The sequence below is a fragment of the Pseudopipra pipra genome, chromosome 19 (assembly GCF_036250125.1).
Source record: "Pseudopipra pipra isolate bDixPip1 chromosome 19, bDixPip1.hap1, whole genome shotgun sequence".
NCBI classification, from domain to species: domain Eukaryota; kingdom Metazoa; phylum Chordata; class Aves; order Passeriformes; family Pipridae; genus Pseudopipra; species Pseudopipra pipra.
This window is the reverse complement of record NC_087567.1, coordinates 11,566,905-11,587,515: the sequence shown is the minus strand read 5'-3', so window position 1 is coordinate 11,587,515 and position 20,611 is coordinate 11,566,905. Positions and strand designations below refer to the sequence as shown.

General features: G+C 60.7%; 1 protein-coding gene across 1 annotated transcript in view; it reads left to right on the top strand.

Moving 5' to 3' along the window:
- The window catches only part of SDK2 (sidekick cell adhesion molecule 2), a 46,872-nt gene that overhangs the window by 6,058 nt on the left and 20,203 nt on the right, over positions 1-20,611 (top strand). The window contains exon 2 of the mRNA XM_064676150.1: positions 13,282-13,441. Within this exon, the coding sequence (XP_064532220.1) occupies positions 13,282-13,441 (160 nt within the window). The remainder of the gene's footprint in view (positions 1-13,281; positions 13,442-20,611) is intronic.

Below are 20,611 nucleotides of genomic sequence, written 5' to 3'. Positions count from 1 at the left end.
GGAGTTTCTCTAGGATGTTGGGATCTGTTTGTGTAGCCGGGAGGGGTTGGGGTGCCTGGCAAAGTCCTTCTACCCCGGCTTGCTGCACGGGTGCCCCTTGTGTGTCATGGAGAGTGAGGGCACGTGTGATGTGGAGGGACTATGGCTGTCCCCCTGAGGCCAGCAGGTCACCCCGGCTGTGGGGTTGCAGATCCCTGTGCTTGCAGTGGTGGGTCTCCTTCATCAACATGACAAAGGGAAATGCTGGATTTGGACCCCCTTAAATGGGAATTGCGGGATCCAGAGGGCATTTCCCCGGGGCAAGAGCAGGGCTGGGTACCCACGTGTTCTCCGTCCCCTGTCGGCAGGGCTGGGATGTGTTACCGGGATGGCTGGAGGAGCCTGTCCCTCTGCCCCCGTCCTGCTGGGCCACCTCCCAAGCACATCCTGGTTCACTGAGTGAGGAATCAGAGCTGAATCTGGGGCACAGCTCGGGCATTACTGGGGTTTTATGGGGACATGGCTGTTCCTTTTGGGAGCCTGTGTCCCCCAGCGGGGAGCAGTCGAGTGCCGGGCTCTGTGTGTGGCTGTTCCCATGGGTCTCTGCATGGTGGATGCTCAGTGCTTCTCCTCCTCTTCCTCCCTGCCTGGGCTTGGGAGTCAGAACGAGAGCCTGGGGGTGCACGGAGGAGTCCTGCGTGGACCTGGCGTTCCCTGAAGGGCTGGTTGGGGATGCAGCTGGGTGCGGACACGCTGCCGGCTCCCGGCCCAGCGTGGGGCCGGGCTGGAGGGGGCTGGGACCGGCGGACACAAAAGCTCTGGTTTCAGCAACCCGCCTCCTGCATGCCTGAAAACAGCTGATGGCCGTGAAGGGGGATGAAATGGGATTAGCTGCTGTTTCCAAAGGGAGCACGTCCTGCCGAGCTGGACAATGCTCCTGCTGTGCCCCCGCATCCCGCCACAGCCCTGCCCAGGGGGGCTCGGCGCTGGCTCCCCGGGCTTGGGGTGCTGCCTCCTGCCCTGGCTGTCCCCAGGGGGCCTTGGGGTCTGCTGAGCCCCCTGTGCTCCAGCACTGGGTGCTGCACTGGCTCCCGGGGGTCCTGGAGACCCTGGGGTGGGGTGGGAGCTTCTACCTGCCCTGCAGGAGCCCCGAGGGGTCGTGACTGGGTTTCCCACCCTGCAGCAGCACCGAGCAGCTCTCAGGGAACACCTTGGGGTGGCAGGAGCTCGGGGCTGTCCCACCCCGGCGAGCAGTGACACTGGGTGCCCAGTCTGGAGCCCCGCAGCCAAAATGGAGCAGGGAAGCTCACGGCCCAAGGGGTTTTGCAGGGTGGGCACCTCTGCCTTGGCACCCCCCCTCAGTGCCAGGGACAGGGCACAATGGGGACCCGCGGCGTGTCCCGGGGTGGGAGCCACACGTGGCCCCATCTGCGGCGCTGCCGGGGCGTGCGGCGCCGTGCTCGGTGGAGTGAGCTGATGTTTATTTTGATAATGAGTTCTCAATGCGTTCACGAACTAATAAAATCAACTCATTAGGGTGGGATGCTTAATTCCGAGCTCTGCCGTTGGGAGAGACCTCCCTGCCGGCTGAGCACCGGGAAGGGCTCAGCACCCGGCTCCTGCCTGCGTGTGAGGGGAGGGAGGTGATGGGTGCCTTCATCACCTTGTTTTCTCTGTTTTCCTCAGTTGTGGGGTGGGAAGAGAGGCTGTGGGGGCAGCGGGGCTGTGCAGTGGAGGGTGGAAGCAAGGCACGTGCTGGGAGCAGGGCAGGGAGCTGCCACAGCCCTTCACCCGGGGCGCTGGGGGAGTCTCTGCTCGCTTGGCTTCTCCCCATAAGCTCCACGTCAGGCTGGAATCGCTGGCGCGGTGTCGGCTGGAAAAGCCCCTCTGGCTGGGAGAGCCACAAGTGTGTGAATTAATGCAATGACCAGAGTTTGCTGCTCTGCCCTGGAAATTCAGGGCTGGCTGGGAGGGGGGGGGAGTGCGGGCTGCCAGTTATTCCCGTTCCCCACCCGTGAACAGGGACGTCTGCGAAGGAAACGCTTTGGAAAAAGCTTTTTCCGAGGAAAACTCATGTTTGCTGTCATGCTACAGCTATTTATGTTTCAAGTGAGCAATGCAATGACTAATTAATACTTAGAAAAGAGGATGTCTGGGCAACACCCCAGTAAATGGGCGAGTGCCCAGTGCCCGCTGGCTCGGGGCCGTGCCACGGGGAGGGGGGTCGTGGCCACCAGTGCCTTCGTCCCGCCTGGCATGGGGAGGGCAGGAGCTGGCAGAGTATTTTCCATCCCACGGGGCTGGCGACTCAATTGCGTCAGTGCCCTGGGAAGGGCTCAGTGGGGTTTTTCTTGTGGTTTCTCTCTTCTGTTTTTCTTTCCCCGCCGTGTTTTTTCGGTTGGGAAATGCTGCCTTGTTGGGATTCTCGTGGCGAGCCCGGGAAGCGGCTGTTGTCTGTCTGTCTGTCCGTCTGCTGAGCATCCTGAGGGGCTGGGTGATGGGGGACACGGGTGCCACTTGCTGAAGGGACATCCCAGGCGCTGTTGGGGCTCCTACAGGGCAGGTCTGTGGTGGCTTTGCTTCCCCACCCCTCCTTGGCCGCCGTGGCCCCGGGAGCTGCCACAGCACAGGGCTGTGGTTGCCTTCCAGGAATTCCTGGAGGGTACACTCAGCATGTTCCATGGGGCTAAATCCAGCCCTGAGCTGTATGTACTGTGCCACACTGCCCTGGGCTTCTGTGTCACCCATCCCACCCAGTGCTGGGACCACCCTGGGGTTGGGATCTGGGCTGTTAGGACCCTCACCCTTCTTGGCAGCGGGGTGTGGAGCCGGTTCCTGCCAAATCCATGTGGGGAAGCTCTGGTCTTGGCTGCAAAACCATTGGGAACAGGGCTGGGAAGGGCTGAGGTGCAGGGAGGGGGATGTGTGCTGATGCCCTCTCCTGCCCAGAGGGTCTGGCTGGTGGCTGTTGGGGGGTCTGGAGGTGATGTCCATCGATCCTTCCCTTCCTCAGTGTTTTGGAGTCTCTCCTGGGGAATTCAGCCCCAGGATCCGGCCCCTCTAATAGCGTTGAGTCACTCTCTGGGTGTCTGTGACTCACAGCAGTGACCCAGATACGGCGGAGCCGCGTAATCGTGGCCTTCCCAGGATTGCTGCCGTCGGAAGGAGTTTGCTGGGGAAGAGTTTTGGCCAGAGCCTGGAGCTTGTTAAACATCCCCAGCTGGGCTCAGGGCTGTGCCCTGCATGGGGACAGGCTCAGCAGGGCAATGCCCAGCTGTGCCACACAGAGCTGAGCAACTCTGGGGACTTATCCCCAGGCTGGGGGGGCTCCTGTCCCTTCGGGAACATCTGTGCATGGTCCCTTTGCTGTGGGTCCCTTCCAGCTCCTGGCAGCTCCGTGTGTTTGGGTTTGGAGCTCCGTGCCTTGGGCCCAGGACTGGGGCCGTGCTCCCGGGGTCCATGTCGTCAGAGCCGGGTGTGGGGGTCCGTGGGGGCTGCCCGGTGCCTCGGAGCACAAAGCTCAGCTTGTCGGCCCCCTGGGCTCAGGGCTGGGGACACACAACGGGGCCGTGTGTGAGTGTCTGTTTGGGGTTTCCCGTGAGGGAAATGTTGGTTTTTCCAGCGGCAGGGACGGGCAGGCACACAGTCCTGCTCTGTTCCCAGCTGTGGGGCTGAATAAGTCGCTGTTTCCCAGCCAGGGATGATGTTTCTCCATCAGCTCTGGGAACATCTCAACCCTTACCTGGCCCACGTTGGCACTGGGGTACACCTGGCTGGGTGCCACAGGGGCTGGGTGCCGAGGGCTGTCCTGGGCTGTGGTCCATGGGAATCCTGAGGGGATAATGCTGGCACGGCCCTGGCTCTGCCACAGTGGGCAGAGGAGGGTCTGTCACCAGTTTTGGGACCCTCTGATGGCTGGGGGGATGTGCTGGGGGTTGTGTTGTATCTGGAGGAGAGTTTTCCAGGATGAGAGAATGGCATTGTGTCCAACACTGCTGCTGGGAGAAGAGAGGTCCTGAGCATCTTTCCCACCCCCCTTATCCTGGGGGAGCTGGGCTCCCCCCTCCCCATGTCCCCCATCCCTGAGGGGGTTCATCCGGGCATGGCGAGGCTGCCTGTGGCCCACTGAGCCCGCCGAGAGCCCCGGCTGTGGAAGAGGAGCTTGTTATGGAGCCATCCTGCTTTTAATTAACAAATTAAAATCCTAGTTAACAATCCAGCCCCAGGGCTGTTGGAGGCTGGGAGAAGCTGGAGCGTTTGTTATGGAAACAGCAGTTAATTAACAAATAAATAAATAAGTGTGGGCCTGGAGACAGATGTGGGAGGAGGAAGGGGAGATAGCAGCGTGGTCAGGGTGTCCCACTGGCCTGGCCTGGCGGGATGCAGTGAGGGAGGAGGATGTCCGTCTATCCGTCTGTTTGTCCTGGGGGCTGCCATGGCCCTGGAGGGCAACTCACTGCCCGTGAGGGGCTCGTGCTGGCAGTGCCAGGGCAGATCCATCCCTGTACTGTGCCAGGGCCGCCTTGGCTGGGTTTGGGGCTCCTGGTCTCTGCCTGGGCTTTCCCTGAGTGCCGCTGGCTCTGGAAATCACACCCGCTGCCTCTTCCCCCACCCCGAGGCCGGGAAGCGCCGCGGGAGATCTCCAGTGGAGATGGATGAGGTGTGACACTGGCAAAACTGCTGTGCAGTCTGCAGGTGACACCAGTGCCATGCTGGGGGCTGTGGGAGGAGGGGGGACATCGTCGGAGGGGTATCATTCCAGGGGCATCGCTCGGGGGCTGCTCCTGCATCCCTATGGCAGGGACTGCTGCAGTCCCACTGGCATCACCTTTGCCCTGGGATGGGGCTGTATGGGAGGATTTGGGAAGCCCCCCTGAGCTGGGTGCTGAGGCTGTGGTCCTCCCTGCTGTGCCCTGCACTGGTCAGTTTGGATTAGCCACAGGGATGTCACAAGGAGCCCCGAGCAGTGTCTGCTGCCAGCGGGGATTATCGCTGTGGGTGGGTGGTGGGTGCTGATGGGGCAGTGCCAGGGTTTGGGGTCACTGTGCTGCTCCCTCAGGTGCTGTGGTGTCACCTGCAGGTCTCACTGCCCCTGCTACAGGCAGGGGTGACTGTGGGGACTGACATGGGAACGAGACCTTCTGCCAATGATTTGGGAAGGGGTGGCTGTTGGGACCAATGTGGGGACATGACCCACTGCCAATGTGAGAACATGGCTGGCTGCAGGGACTGATGTGGGGACATGACCCCTGTGTCAGCCCACTCCAGGGCCCTGCAGGGTTTTTGCAGGGGTGAGGAGGGGGCAGAGCCCACATCCCTCCTGCAGCTTCACCTTTCCAGAGGCTTAAGGGTGGGGAAATCAGTTTAAGTGCCATCTCTGCAAATCCTGCGGCGTCACACGGGCAGGAGCCGTGCTCCACTGAGCAGCTCCTCCAGGTCTGCTCTCCCTCAGCCTCCCACCTAATCCAGTTACCACACCTCTGCAATCGGCTTATGGCTTGTAGGAAACCCCAAATCCCCTCCGAGGGAGGTGCAGGGAGCAGGGCAGCAGTGGCAGAGCTGTGGGTTCTGCTGGGCTCAGCCCAGCTCCTCACTGGGGTGGCAGTGGCTGGCTATGGCTCCCCCCTTTGCCAGCCCTCCTGGGGTAACGGGCACATGTGCTTGCCCCCTTGCTGAGACGTGTCCCCATGTCTCCAGGGCTCTCCCACCACCCAGAAAACCTTTTTCCTATGTGAGGGAATTGCTAAAGCAGTTGCACGAGGAAGCAGAGGGTGGGATGGAGGTGAGGTGCCTGTGTCCAGCTGCGTCCCTCCAGGTGGGCAGGAGCTGACACCTGAGCCCAAGGGCCAGTGTTCCCATGGCCAGCAGCCCTCCTGCTGCCCGTGCCCCTTCCCCATGGCAGGGCAGCAGCTCCCCGTGCTGTGAGCAGCCCGACAGGCTCTGCAGGAGGCGTTGGAGCAAGGAGGGATGTGTTTGGCAGCAAGGTCGACGTGGGGCACGTGCGGGCAGCAGACGGCTGGAGGGCACCGGGTGCCTCCCAGCTCTTCCCTCCAGGGCTGCAGTGGTGCCTGGTCATGGGCAGGATGGGCACAGCACCTGGCACAGCTCCAGGGCTTGCTGCTGCAGGGATGTGGCTGCTGTGAGATGCTCCTGCATCCCTCAACACCGGCAGCGCATCCCTGCTCCGGCAGCGGCTCGGGGCCGTGGCCCCTCTTATGGACACAAAGGTGGTTTTATTCCCGTGATCCCAGTGGGATTGGAGCTGAGCAAGGGAGGTGTTCCAGGCTGCTCTGTCTTGGCTGAAAACCGTCTTAGCTCTGAGGAGCAGCAGCTCCTTTTTGATGTGCCTCCCTCTGCAAACCCGTGTGTCTCCTCACTGCTTCAGGCTTAGCTTGGACTGTGGTGGTGTGGGAGGATCCCAGCCCGAGCCCCCCGTGCCTGTCTCATCCAGAACCCCCCGTGCCTGTCTCATCCAGACCCCCTTGTGCCTGTCTCACACCAGCAGGGAGGCAGAGCTGGCTCTGCCAAGAAGGAAAATCACATCCAGCACTGGGTTTTCTGCATGGCAAAGGAGAGGGCTGGAATTAGCAGCCCCAGTGGCCATAGAGCACCATGTCTGAGTCCCTCACTGACCCAGCTCACTTTTACTGCCTGAGAATCCTGTGGAATTGGCAGCTTGGAGGGGAGGGCTGGGGCTGGGGACTACTGTGGCCCCACTGGGCTCCCCGGGACGGATCGGGGCTGTGGCCGGGATGGATGGAGGCGTGTGTGGGGCAGGGGCTGCCCTGGGGTGGCACTGTGGGACATGTGGGTCCTCACCATCATCCTGGTGTTGCACCTGCCCTTGGGAAAGAGCAGCACTCGGAGAAGGTGCTGTGTGGGTGGGGAGAGGGAACACCTGGTGGGACAGGAATGGGGGACCGGGCTGGGGGACTGGAGGGACGATGCTCTCACACGTGCTGCAGCACTGGAGCACTGTGAGCTCACAGGTCCGAGAGCATCACCCTCAGCTGACCCTCCAAAAGCTGTGCCACGACCCTGCTGCCTTCCCGTGCCCCCAGCTCTGGCAGGAGAGTTTTCCACCGTTGCTCTCACAGCCTCGGAGCACCAAACCCCTCCTAAATAATTCAGGCAGGCGAGTGCCGTCCGCGGGGGCCGCGGATAAACGCGGTAAACGGCTGAGAAATGGAGCGTGTCCCTCGGGAGCCACCTCCTCAGCGGGTGGCCGGGCCCCTCTCCTCCCTCCCGGCCCAGGTGGTGATTCCAGGCCGGCACAGGTAGAGGCGCCGGGGAGGAGGAGCCGGAGCAGAGCTGCCGAGTCCACTGGAGCATTGGGAATTGCATTTCACGGCTGGGCGGGCCGGGATACCAACCCGGCCCCGTGCGCCGGGCACTCGGAGAGGAGATAAGATTTGATTAAGAAGGCTGCTATTAATTTATGGCAAGTACACTCACGGCAGTGGAGAGGTTGCTTTTAATTAATAGCCAGAAGGAGAGTTTTAAAGCTCTCGGTCTCAGTGGGGGGAGAAGGGAGGGAGGGCAAAGCGGGGAAGGAAGGGAACAAAGTAAGTTGGGAGGATTAATGGTCACATCTGCAATTATAAGTCTTTTTCTTAGTAAAAAGGGAAAAAAACCCACATCAAAAGACGTGCCATGGGTGGGGGTGTGCGGGGCGGCCGGGCTGATCCATAGGGATGAGGTGGTTGGGATTGTGCCAGGTTGCTCTGTGTGCCAGGAGGGAATGGGGCTGCCCCATGGCACCAGCCCAGCCTGGGGGGAGCAAGGGACAGCTGTGTGTCCTTGTGCCTGGTCCTCTTCCAGCCCTCTCTGCTGGGATCAGGACTGAGGGCTGAGGCTGGGATAGATTTCATGGAAGAAATTCTTGGCTGTGAATGTGGGGAGGCCCTGGCACAGGTTGCCCAGAGAAGCTGTGGCTGCCCCATCCCTGGAAGTGTCCAAGGCCAGGTTGGATGGGGCTTGGAGCAACCTGGGCTAGTGGAAGGTATCTCTGCCCATGGAGTTGGAATGAGATGAGTTTATAGGTCCCTCCCGACCCAAACCAGTCTGGGATTCCATGACTCTGTGACTTTGGCTCTGGTGGGTGGTGGGATGAGGAGGATGGAGCCGTCCTGCCCTGCTGCCAGCCCGCTGTGAGCCCCACGGAGGCTCAGGTTGCTTTGTACCGGCTCAGGTGTTGCGAGGAGGGCGAGCGGGCTCACTGAGGTGCCCACTCCATGTCAACCCCTGCTTGGCTCTGTCCTTGGCACCCCCAGACGGTGCCTTGGTCCCCCCCAGTCCTCCCCGCTCGGCGTCACATCGCGCTCCGCGGCTCCCCAGGTGCCGCAAGCACTCGGAATTTCAATTCCGTGTTTGCTTTTTATGAAGGGGATGGAGCCTTGTCTCAGGAATACTAATGGCTCCGGCGGTGTCGGGGAGCGCCGCTAATCCCCCTGCACCTGCCACCGACCCCGGGGGGACACCGTGGGGCTACACTGTGGGGGGACACCGTGGGGGGACACCGAGAGCGCCGTGGCCGTGCCGGGGCGTTGTGGTGGCTCCGTGCCCTCAGTGCCTGTGGGGACATGTCATTTAATCAACCCAGTGGCTTTACCAGCATCCACTGAAAAATTGATGCTTCCCAACCGCAGGCTGGCATCCGACAAGCAGGGGATGTGACTCCCTGGGCAGGGACACGGCCCTGGGGATTCATCTTGCCGAGGTGGCCTCAGCGGGGACCACCGTGTCCCCAGCACCCCTTGGCCAGGGTGGATCCCCTGGGGGCACCTCTCCTCACACCCAGCCGAGGCTGTGACCCCACCGGGGTGCTCGGGGACATTGAGGTCCCCCGTGGGTGCTGTATTTGGGGGCCATGGGTTGCCCCCGTGATGTTCCCCCCTCCCAGCCCCCCGGATGCGGAGCGGCTGCCGCGGCGCCGGGGAGCTGCGCCGGGAATATGTTCCACAAATGAATAATAAAAACAAAGGAAAATTACCCTCTTATTGAAACTCGTTTTATGAATAAAACAATTATTCTGGTAATTGAAAAAATGTGTCGTTAAATTAAATGCAGTGGTTCCTATTAAAATTTTAGTGGATTTCTTCTTCTCCTGTGTTTCTTTTTCCCCCTCTCTCCTTCCCTCCCTCCCTCCTGCCTCCGCTGGCGGCTAAAGGCTGGTAATTATAGCGGAGGGTTTCGTTTTCTCTTTATTGTTTTTTAATCTCTTCGTGCTGCGGAGCCAGCGAGAGTCTGATGCCGAAGAGATTTAGCTCCATCTCCCTGTTCCGGGGGGGCTAGAGCGGGAGGTTGGTCCTTGGCAGTGCCAGGTGGTTGTGCCAGTGCTCCCGAAGGGCTGGCACCCTCCTTTCCAGGCTGCCATCCTCCTTTTTGGGTGGTGGTGCCCTGAGAAGGATGGGGTAGCCCTGGGAAGTTTTGATGGGAGCAGGGAGATGGCTCTGTCCCCTCTTCTGTGGTCCAGGAGTGTGGACAGCAGAGTGGTCCCTTCCCAGGATTGCACCAGCCACATCCTGGTGAGACCAGAGAGGGGCTGTTGGGAAGGAGAGAGGTGATGGTACTGTGTTCCCCGAGGCAGGTGCTGGTCCTTGGTGTTGGTTGGGCTCCATGGGGCGCCTGGAGCCTGCAGGTACAGGTGGGCTGGATTCAGGGCATCCCACTGGTGCTGGTGGGCATCGGCCCAGTTGGGATGCCCAGCACATCCCACTGATTCACGGGAATTAGCAGGAATGGGCACTGGACTGATCAGTGAGCCAGCTGGGAGTGGAGCAGTTGGATGTCACCCCTGTCCCTAAGGGGCAGCGGGGGGTGACCCTGTGCAGAACACAGGCAGGGAGGGGGACTCTGCTGTCCCCGGGATCGTGGTGCCAGGCAGGAGGGGACTTGGGTGTCCCATGAGCTGCTGGTGTTTCAGGGGTGACCAGAGGGACTTGTGGAGTGGGATCTCATACCTCCATCCCCATCTCGTCTCTGTGGGGGGTGAAAGGAGGGGCTGCACCCTCCTTCTCCCCCCTGCCAGCAGCTGCTGGGCAGAGCCCTGCCCTTGGCAGGCATTCCGGGATTCCTCCAGGCTTAAAACTCCCCATTCCCTGCCATCAAGGGGGATTTGAGGCTGGGGAGAGGGGAGCTTAGTTCCCAGCTCACCCATTACGCCCGGGAATTAGGATCCATTACTGCTCTTTCGGGGGCCCTGCCCTACATCTGTGCCTGCTCTGGCACTAATGCCCGGGGCTCAGCCCTGGCTCCGCCGGCCCTGATGTAACTAAAGTGCAGGGGCCAAGATTGTGATCCCATTAGGCAGGATTAGTGCCGTGCCAGGGCCTGGCATTAAAATGTCATCAGCAGGGGAGGGAGAGAGCTGGGGTCGTCCCTGTCCCCCTTCCCGGTTGGCAGCTCTTGGAATCCCCTCCGTCCCCACCGGCAGCTCGGCTCAGCTGCAGGGTCACCAGTGTGGGCAGGGTGGGGATGAAGCAGTTTGGTGCTTTCTGCATGGAGGGGACTGTGTTGGGCTGGCACAGCGTGGCAGGACGTGGCAGGACGTGGCACAGTCCGGCGGCTCCAGGAGCCCCGCACCGTCCCGTGCCGCCGGCAGATGTGCAGATGTTGCCGGAGACGCCCCTCGCTGCCGCCTGTGTTTGGAAAGTGATGAATTTCTGCACCAACTAATTAGCCTCTAATTAGCAAGCGGAGTGTAAACAGCCACAACAGATGGGGGAGAGGCGGAATGAGCAGTAATGACCCTCCGTTTGGGGGGGGATGTGGCTGTCACCCACCGGGAACCCTCCCATTGGGTCCAGGATGGGGGAATGGCAGCCCCTGTCCGTGCTGGCTCCGTGGTGAGGTGGTGAGCACCCCACACACCCTGGATGTGGTGGTGCCATCACCTGTAGTGGATGGTGGGAGAGAGGAGCTGTCCCCAGGGAGCAGAGCTGGGATGCCCAGTGCTGCCAGAGAGCAGAGGGAAACTGAGGCAGGGGGCTGCAGGAGGGACTGGGGGTAGGGGGGCAGCGCTGCTCCCACCCTTCTCCCCTCTGAGAGCTGGTGGGCAGGGGAACACCAGGAACACCTGGTCTTGTTCCTGGAGGCCTCTCTGGAGACGTTGGCACTAAACCAGCTGCATTCCCTTCCCTGGGGTCCTCCTCTCCTGCCACCCTCAGCACTGGGCTGGGGTCCCTGCAGGGGCACAGGGCTCCCAGAATGATGAGGATTTCACACCCAGAGCTCGGTGCCGCCTTCACCCCTTGGAAGAGACACCGGGGACCCCCATCCCGGCTGTCCCCTGCCGTGCTTGGGGTGGGGTTGACTCCCTGGGTGCGGGGCGGCCGCCGTGACCTTCGCAGGCGGATCAGCCCGGCACGATCAATACGGAATTAGGAGCCGCCTCTCCTCCTCTGCGCCGTTTTTCACCCCTTAATGCAGAACAGATGGCTCGGGCGCTTCAAAGCGCGATGAGCCTTAGCTGCTTAAAATCAAATTAGGATGTATGCAAACGGCGGGCAGGCCCAGGGGAAGGTGTGCCAGGAGCACCCTGCTTCCCAAACGCTTCCCAAACACCTCCCAAACGCCTCCAGGACACCTCCCAGATGCCTCCCAGGTGCTGGGTGCTAGCTCAGTGTGGGGGATGCACTGAGCACACCAGGTCTCAGACCCACAGTGCCATTGGAGCGCTTGGCCAGACGCTGCCAGCACAGCCCTGGGCTCCCGTGGGACCACTGGGGACCACCAGTCCCTGGGGATCAGCCTGTTGTGCCGTGCTTGGATCCTTGCTGGAGCAATGCATCAACTGCATCGCGTCCAGTGGACCCCAGTCTGGTCCGTGGCTCATTTACTGGTTTCATGCAGGAGGTGTTTGGATGCAGAGCTGTCACCTGGCTGTGCCAGGTCCCCATCTGGGCGCTGCCGTAATCCCAAAGGCTCCATCCCGACGTGGGCGAAGCCCCGACCTTGCAGGTCAAGCTCCTGCCAGGCCGTGGTGGGGACACGTGTGCCCACCCCCGCACACGCGTGCACAGGGACACGGATCCTGCACTGGGCTGTTCCCGTGGGCCTGGCTTGCTCTGCCCAGCAGCACACGTGTGCCCACTCCTTGGGCACCCCGAAAGCCGCAGCGCAGCTGCCACGAGCTCTCTGGACTGGGGAACCACATAGCCATGGGACAGGGGGCACAGACAGTGCTGCCAAACCCCACAGCCAGGGCCCTGAGCTGCCATGGTGCCACTGGGCACCACTCTGCCCCTGTGCCCTCTGGGCCATGCTGGGCTGCTCTGGGGTTCAGCCCTAGTGCCCCACACCAGCTTTGTGTGGTGCCCTGATGCTCCAGTGTCCGGATCCAGCCTGGACCTGAGGCAGGGACACTGGGATGAGGGCTGCCTGCTCCAGCCAGCACTGCTGAAGGTCAGAGAGGAGGATTAAATTAACGAGCCACAAGCTGCTGCTTCCCTTCCTAATGACTTGCCTGGCATCCAGCACCACTGTGCCCACCTCTTTGCCAGGCAGGACAGGGTGTAAATCCAGTGGGCATTTCCATGTGGGTACAGCGAGGCAGGTGTGCAGGAGCCGGGATCCCTGTGAGGAGAGGGACCCCCCGTGCAGGTCTGGGGGTGTCTGGGTGCCTCTGAGCTCCTGCACACTCTTGGCACCCCCCAGGGTGGTGGGGCACTGGAGTGGGCTGAGCCCACAGTGCAGAGATCCGTGGCAGGAATTCAGCTCTCGCAGACAAGAAAGCGAAGCCCTACCCCAAAGAAAAAACTCGAAGCCGTGATTGAACGTGCACTTGAAAGCTGCTGGGGAATATGAATGTGCCTTTGAAGTAAAAGGGCTTCCATTTGTTAAGCAGAAAATGGAGCTGTGTGGTTCGATTTATAGTTTTACTTAGCAAATAAAACAGGAGAGGAGTAAGTGGTTCTGCCTCGCTCCGCTCCCAGCCCCTCCGCCCCTTCACCCCCCGAGTTAAAAGCTTGGTGCTTCGGAGATGCTACAAAGGCAGCCAGGAATAAAGCAAAGGAGCAGCTCAGATAAACCCACAGTGGGCTGAGCCCTCGTCCATGGGCTTGTGGAATGGCTTGGGGGGGGGTCAAGGGCCAGGGCAGGGGGGCAGGGAGGGGGCTGCCGGGTTATGGTTATGCCCAAAGAACCATGGAATGGTTTGGGTTGGAAGGGACCCTAAAGATCATCTCATCCCACTCCCTGCCAAGGGCAGGGACTCCAGTGAGGAGCGGTCCTGGTGGGATGTGGGGCTGGTGGGATGTGGGGCTGGCGTGTCCCTCACCCCTGTCCCTCCTCTCTCCACAGACGATGTCTCCCCGTACTTCAAGACGGAGCCGGTGCGGAGCCAAGTGCACCTGGAGGGGAACAGGCTGGTCCTGACGTGCATGGCCGAGGGCAGCTGGCCCCTTGAGTTCAAGTGGCTGCACAACAGCCAGGAGCTCACCAAGTTCTCCCTGGAATACCGGTGAGTCTGGAAAGGGTGGTCAGGCATTGAAACGGGCTGCCCAGGGAGGTGGGGGAGTCCCCACCCCTGGAGGTGTCCAAGGAAGGACTGGACATGGCACTCAGTGCTCTGGGCTGGGGGACAAGGTGGGCATTGGGCACAGGGTGGACTCGGTCTTGGAGGTGTTTTCCAACCTGAATGATCGTGGGACTCTGAGTCCTCACTGATGCTGCCTGTGGTGAATCCCACCTGGCACACCGTGGGACCTGCCAGGGCTGCCATCCCGGGAGGCAGCACAGAGGCAGCAGTTGGCAGTTCAGGAGCTGCTGGCTCTGTTTGGAGAGCAAATGGGGAATTTAAGCAGGTCAACACCGGGGAGGAGGTGTTTGCACAAGCGGATTAACACCTTAACACTGGGCTGGGGATCACAGCCAGCTCATGGCTCCCTGGGAACAGCTAGACCAGGGAAGGGGCAAGACAGGGTGGCAGGAGAAAGTGCCGAGATCCAGGCATCCAGCCCCGTGTGCCAACTAATCCCGCCTCAACTCCAGCCCCTTGGAGCTGGCTTTTAAATCAAGGCGGGCACCTCTTGCCGTCTCTTCTGAGTGCGTGTGTCATCCTCTCTGTTTTAATCAATAATTCAGGTCGAGAAAAGCCATTCCCCCTTTAAAGGCATCGAATCCAAAGGCTTCGTGTTGCTGTAGCAACGCGGGGCTGCTCCGGGATGCCAGGAACAGAGACAGTGTGGCTGGGTGACATCCCCTCCCCAGCACGGTGCCGTGGTGGGATCCTGGAGCCCTGGCTGTCCCTGGGGACCTTGGGGGCTGGCCCCCCCTAAGCCATGGTCTGTCATGGCCCCGATGCCCCCAGCTCAGTGCTGGGTGTTGGCACCAGTGCCGGATGCCTGGTGGGATGGGCCCCTTGTCCCCAGCTCTGGTGTGGAAGCTCAGAGACCTCTTGAGCTCCACAATTCCCACAGCTCTCACCTGTCAGGAGTGACAGCTCATTCCCAGGCAGGACAAAGGTGCAGGATCCCGTCCCTGGGCTCTTCCCTGTCGGGTTTGGGGGAGCGAGTTGGGGCACCTGGGGGGCACCTCCAAACCCGGAATGGGGACTTCTGACTTCCTTTCCTGGATTTCTCCTGGGTTTGATCCGTGCCTCAGTTTACCCTTCTGTAGGAAAGGGGCCAGCACTGGTGTTTGCTCTGGGATGCTGGGCAGCTCCACATCCCTGCATCCCTGCTCCAAGGTGACTCCCTTCCCCCCGGAGCCCCTGGCCCCCGCCTCCAGCTCCAGCATCCAGCCAGAAAGGATTAGGGAAGGAAGCGAGAAAACAAACAAACACGCGGGGAAAACCCAAACAAACCCAGCGCAGCAAATGAAGCAAAGAGCTGCCGTGCAAATCCCTGCCTGGCTCCGAGGAACCTGCCGGCATCCCTGTGCTCTGCCCGCGGCTCCGTGGGGATTTGGAGTGTAGAGACGAGTGTTTGGCTGTCTTGCCTGGCATTGGAGGCTGCTGGTGAGAAAGCAAAGGACCAAAATTAGTTATGATGGGCAGAAATTGAATTTTAATAGAGCTGTCGGTGGCGTGGAGCCAGCCCGCTCAGGCAGTGGGAAGGTTGTAATTAAAAGTTAACGAGTTTAGAAACAGAGTAATCCTTGGAGAGGGGAGGGCTGGTGCTGATGGCCAGGGAGGCTCGGGGATGCTCCAGGCCATGTGGGGTCAGGAATGGTGGTGGTGTGGGTGAAGGACACAGGGTGCAGCCAGTCCCTCCCAGCTTGGTGCTGGTGTGTGTCCCCTGGCGTGTCCCCACTCCAGGGACAGGAGGGACCTTCCCAGGGCCCGGCTGTGCCCACGAGGGAGGCTTTGGAGCAGGGCAAGGTGCTGTTGGGTGCTGTGCCCTGGGACCAGCTGGGCTTGATGGCATCACCTTGTGGTTCCCAGCCACGTTTGGTGGCATCGCCTCGTGCTTCCCGGACAGAGCAGTGTGTCTCCAAGCATTTCATCCTCCTCGTCCTCACCGCTGCTCCCCAAACCGCCTCCTGAGCGGGGCATCCCGCCGGCACCGCCGGCTGCAGTGCCCGTGTGCACTGTGCCCATTTTGGGGGCTGGGGGCAGGGGCTCGCGGCCCCCCCCGCTCCCCGCAGATCGCCCCACTTCATCCTCGCTGGTGGTCGGAGGAGCTCACGCCACGTTCCAAGGGAACGAGCCGCTCTCCCAGTTTGGCAGCGTGTTTCCATGGCGACCGCCCTTTCCTTCCCGCAGCAATTCCGACGCCAGTTTGCCACCGGAGCGGCTGTTGGCGAGCGGAGAGGGCCAGGTGGGCAACGGGCTCGGCAGGTCCCTGGCCCCGAGCCAGAGAGGGCCTGAGCTGATCCCTCAGGAGCATCCCTGGGGACCGTGGCGGGATCACGGAGCAGTTTGGCTCTGTGTTCATGCGAAGCCATCCTCCCTCAGGAGCATCCCAGGGGATCAGGCATGATGAGGAACTCCAGAAGGACCAGGCTCTGTGTGTGTGTGTGTAAACATCCCCCCTGGGGAGCATCCCTGGGGACTGTGGGGAATCAGGAACCAGGCTGGCTCTGTGTGCACATGAAGTCAGGGATTCCCCCTGCGGGAGCATCCCTGGGGACCACGGGGAATCAGGGACCAGCCTGGCTCTGTGTGTGCATGGAGTCATTCTCCCTCAGGAGCATCCCTGGGGACTGCAGGGGGTTTAGAGACCAGCCTGGCTCTGTGTCTGTGTGTGTGGAGACATCCTCCCTTGGGAGCATCCCTGGGGACTGTGGGGAATCAGGGGCCAGCCTGGCTCTGTGTGTGCCCATGGACCTGTGTCCTCAGGAACATCCCTGTGGGAGATGTGGGATCAGGGACCACCCTGCCTTCCCCCCCATGCTGCCTCCATTGCCTGCCACTGGCATGGGGTGCAGGAGGCAGCTTTTCCATGGGATCCCCACTGCCTCCCGAGCCTGGAGACCCCCCAGTGACACCCTGTCCCCCTGATGCCTGCTGTGTCCTCGGCTGAGGTGACAGCAGGGCGGGTGGCAGAGCCTTGCCCACACAGCCTGGCCCTGGCACCGCTGTGCAGGGCCAGCTCTGTTTTTCCCTGCATAATCTCCCCAGTGCCAGGCTCTCCACGAGCTCTCCAGAGCCCGACTGCTCCTCGTACGAGGAATCATAACATGCAAATCAGGCAGCTTGATGTCTTTAATGAAATCCTCGGAAGGAAGGCGCTTCTCTGGTGAATTGAGGATATTTATTTCTCATACAAGAAATTTAACATGCAGATTAGTTGGGTCTGGTAATTTATCACATGAGATTGTCCTATTAAGGGCTGCATCGAGTCCTGCTGCCGTCGGAAATTACCTTACACATAGATTACCTCTGGACAGACTCCCATCCGTAGGGATGCGTCTTCTAGCTCCTAAATCAGCCCTCGTACCTCTCCTCGTGCCCCTCTGCAGCTGGTGCAGGAGCACAGCAGCTACTAAAGCATCCCTCACCTCTTCCTAAGAGCTCCCTTTGCTGGGATCTTGGAAAAGAGTAATTCCATCTCCAACACCGGCTGGCTTTGCCTCAGCTCCCCCCAGCCAAGCAGGGCTGGCATGACAGAGCCTCCCAGTGCCACACCCTGCCAGCCCCAGGGTGGATTTTCCAGCAGGTGGTGCATCTGATCCATTCCCATCTCCTTTCAGGAGCCTTTCTGCATGGGCTCACCAAGATTTGGGGCAGATTTTTGGCTCTTCAGCCCCTCTCTCCTTGCTGGGCTGTTTTGGGGTGTGTGTCCCCCAGGATGCAGGGACACAGCAGCTGCACACACAGGACCCTGCCAAGCCTTTAAGGCCCATTGAGGCCCCCAAATGATTGATGCCCATAGTTTGTCCCCAAATTATGTAAAATACAGAGCCAGAAGCCTCTAAAAACCCCAGACCTGGGGGCAAACAGAGCAGTTCACCCCTGGATTCCTGCTGGAACCCCAACATGTGCCACTGCTTGCCAGGAGCTGATCCCTGCTCTGGTGGGACCAGCTCTTTGCCAGCCCAGGTGCAAAGCCCAGCCCTCTCCCATGGGGAGCTAATTGCCATGCAATGATTTAATTAATGGGAGCTGATGAACACTGGAGGGGCTGCAGCCAGGCTGTGTGGAAGCCCAGCAGGGAGTTCCTGGTGCCTGTGGCTCCAGCCTGGTTGGTGTCACCTTCAGCATCACCACAAGTGGCAAAGCCTCCAGGAGTGCTGGGGAGGAGCACTGAGCTGGTAATGGGCAGCATAGGGTGGTTTTTCCTGGGAATGCTTGTGCTGGGCAGGCTGCTGTCTGTCTCTGTGCCTCGTTTGGAACTGGGGAGGATACGTGGGGCTGGTGTGAGTGAGCAGCAGCGATTGCTGGGCACAGGGCAGCGGTGCCAGGGAGCCACACTGGCATCGGGGCTGGCAGGAGGCACGTGGTGGGATGGCAATGGAAGGGATGTCCAGGCAGCCACGGAGGAGATGGACAGGGAACTCTCAGACTTGGGAATGCCACCAGAGCTGGGTGATGGCCGAGCTCCTGGTTAGTGACGTGCCGGAGCCCTCCGGATGCTGCAACATGGATCGGGGCTCGTGCGCCCGCCCCGTCCCTGCTCCACGGGAAGGAGGCTGATTAATACACAGGCATTAATTATTAACTGGCTCATTGTTCTGGCAGGGCCAATTGAGGCAGCGATTTACGGGGCCGCCGGCGCCCGCCCGATTCCCGTGACTGAGGGAAAACACTTCAGGCGAGCGGGGGGGCGATGGCCACGTGTTTGAAAACAGAGCCTGTTCCAATCAGGAGCTAATTGAGATCCAATAACAGAGTTAACGGGGGCTGATGGAATACCAGGGGGGCGTTTAGAGCCATATTGAGCGTTGGCCCGGCGCGGGTGGAGGTGCCGGGACGTGTGCTCGGATGCTGCGAGTCGTTAAACCTCTGCTAAGTGTGTTTTAATGCTCACTTGACATTTCATTATCCCGCAGTAACTATTCAAATACACGTCCCCTCCAGAATTAATTAATCGTTATACAGGATATTAATCAAAGGGGACTGTGCCAATGTGCTTCTACCCAAAATCCGATCCAGCTGTTGCTGTTACTGGGCGGCATTGGAAGAACCTCGCGGATTTCTGTGCTCTTCTGGCTTTCAGTTTGATGGATCAGATCCTTTGGCTGATGCTTTTCCCGGCCCCTCTCCACCCCCTCAATCTAAGAATAATTCGGCAGCGTCAGCCCCACGCTTCTCAGCAACCCTACAATAACAGAGGCACGGCAGCAGCCAAGGCTGGGCCATGGCTGTGCCAGAGCGGCGCGGGGAACAATCCTGCCGGAACGCGGCGGTGCCGCTGCGTGTCGGAGCTGCCTGCCAGGACTGCACGGTGAGGAGCTGGTCACGCTGCTGTGCCCTGCCCTGCCTCACCGACAGGATCAGGGGTGGATGGATGGATGGATGGATGGATGGATGGATGGAGAGGTTGTCATTCCTGACGAGCAGCCATCCATCTGTCAGATTGATCCAGTGCCAAAGCTGCTTCTGCAAACCCGCCGATCCCCCGGCACGGGGCTCCTGGTTCCGGAGCCCCCTCCTGACCCTGGGGCTGAGCAGGGCACAGCCACTTCCTGACGGAGCCCGAGGCCACTACTGTTTTCCATCGGCGTGTTCTCCTGCAGCGCGGGTCAGTCCTTGCTGCGGAAGGGCTTTTCCCCACGGACTATGCCCTGTCAACCTCCGTCTTCGCAGAGCATCCAAACAAACCCCTGGAACAGCGGAGTCAGCAGCGAGAGCTGTGCTGGGAGCTTGGCCAGACCTCACCTCCGTCCTGGCTGGAACGGGGTTAGGATGGGCAAAGCCACCCGGTCAGGGCACCAGGGTCGGTCCCAGGTGGAGGAGCTGCTTGGCACAACGGAACCAGGAGCTCCTGGCCATGGAGGAGCCACTGTGGCCTCAGCTCAAACTGGGGGGGGCTGCGTGGGGTGACATTCCCCACTTCTGCCCACAGCACATCCCCCTGTGAGGGGGTGACAGCAGCAGGGACATCAGGGGTGACATTGGGGGTGAAATCAATTCTCATCCCCTTCCAGCCAGGCATGATGGGGGAAGGAAATCAAATCCAAGTGGTGTTGGATAAAAGCCTCCATGGAAGGCGAGCGGGAGAGAACAAAGTCTGTGCTGGTTTGGTTGATGACTGCGGGCCGGGCTGCGCTGGGAATTGATTTCCTTTCTCCAGGCTATTTTCAGCCGCTGAGGTGTGTGTGAAAGTGCTGCTGCTTAATAGCTCCTCCAGCTCCTGTGGGGGGGGACCAGGCCCCTTAATTGGATCTGCAGGAGTGTCCCCATGGGAGGGGCAAAGGTTCTGTTTGCCCATGGAGGGGTCCTGGCTCCCAGCGTGGGGGAACAAAGTGCTGCCAAGGGCCTGTGGGTGCTCCAAGGGTGGGGGCAGTTTGGGTCCCGTGGGCCATGCCAGGGGCTTTGCGCCGTCCCCCTCCCAGGATGAGGGTCTGGAGGGGATGTGGTGCACAGGGGTCTGTTTGGGGACACACGTGCCCCTCTGCCACTGAGCATCAGCGAGTGTCCGTCCATCCACCCGTCCGTCCATCCGTGTGCGTGCGTTCGGGAGTCACGGTGTGATTTATTAACGAGGACACCGCAAGGAGAGCGGGCCCATTATTCCTGGCGTCGGCATCCGCCACTGACAGCTCCGTGGAATTGAAATATCTTATTTAAAGCCTCTGGGGAGCATTTTTAAATATCAGCGGTGACACTCAAGGACTCGTCCCCAGAGGGCACCCTCCCTCCTCCCGCGGGGACGAGTGACCCCGGCGCTCCGCGTGGGTGGGCGAGTGTCACCAGCGGGTTTGATGCCAGTCCTGCCGTGCCCACCCCATCTCCCTGGTGCCACCGGGCGAGGCGGGAGCCCTGCGTCCCTGTCCCCATCTCCCATGCAGAGAGGTGGGCGCGGGGCCTGCTGCGCTTCCCGGCGGAGGGAACGTGCTCCTCAGGTCTTATGAAAGTTTAATTTACGCTCAGTTCTCAGAAGAACAAACAAAGCTCTGCCGAAACAGCCCGCGGCTGTTTTAACACAAGATTAGATTTTGGGCAAGGAGGGCTGAGCTTGCTTATTTATTCCCTCTCTGCTTTATCTCGGAGCGCTCCCCGTCGGGGATGGCAATGCTGCAGCAC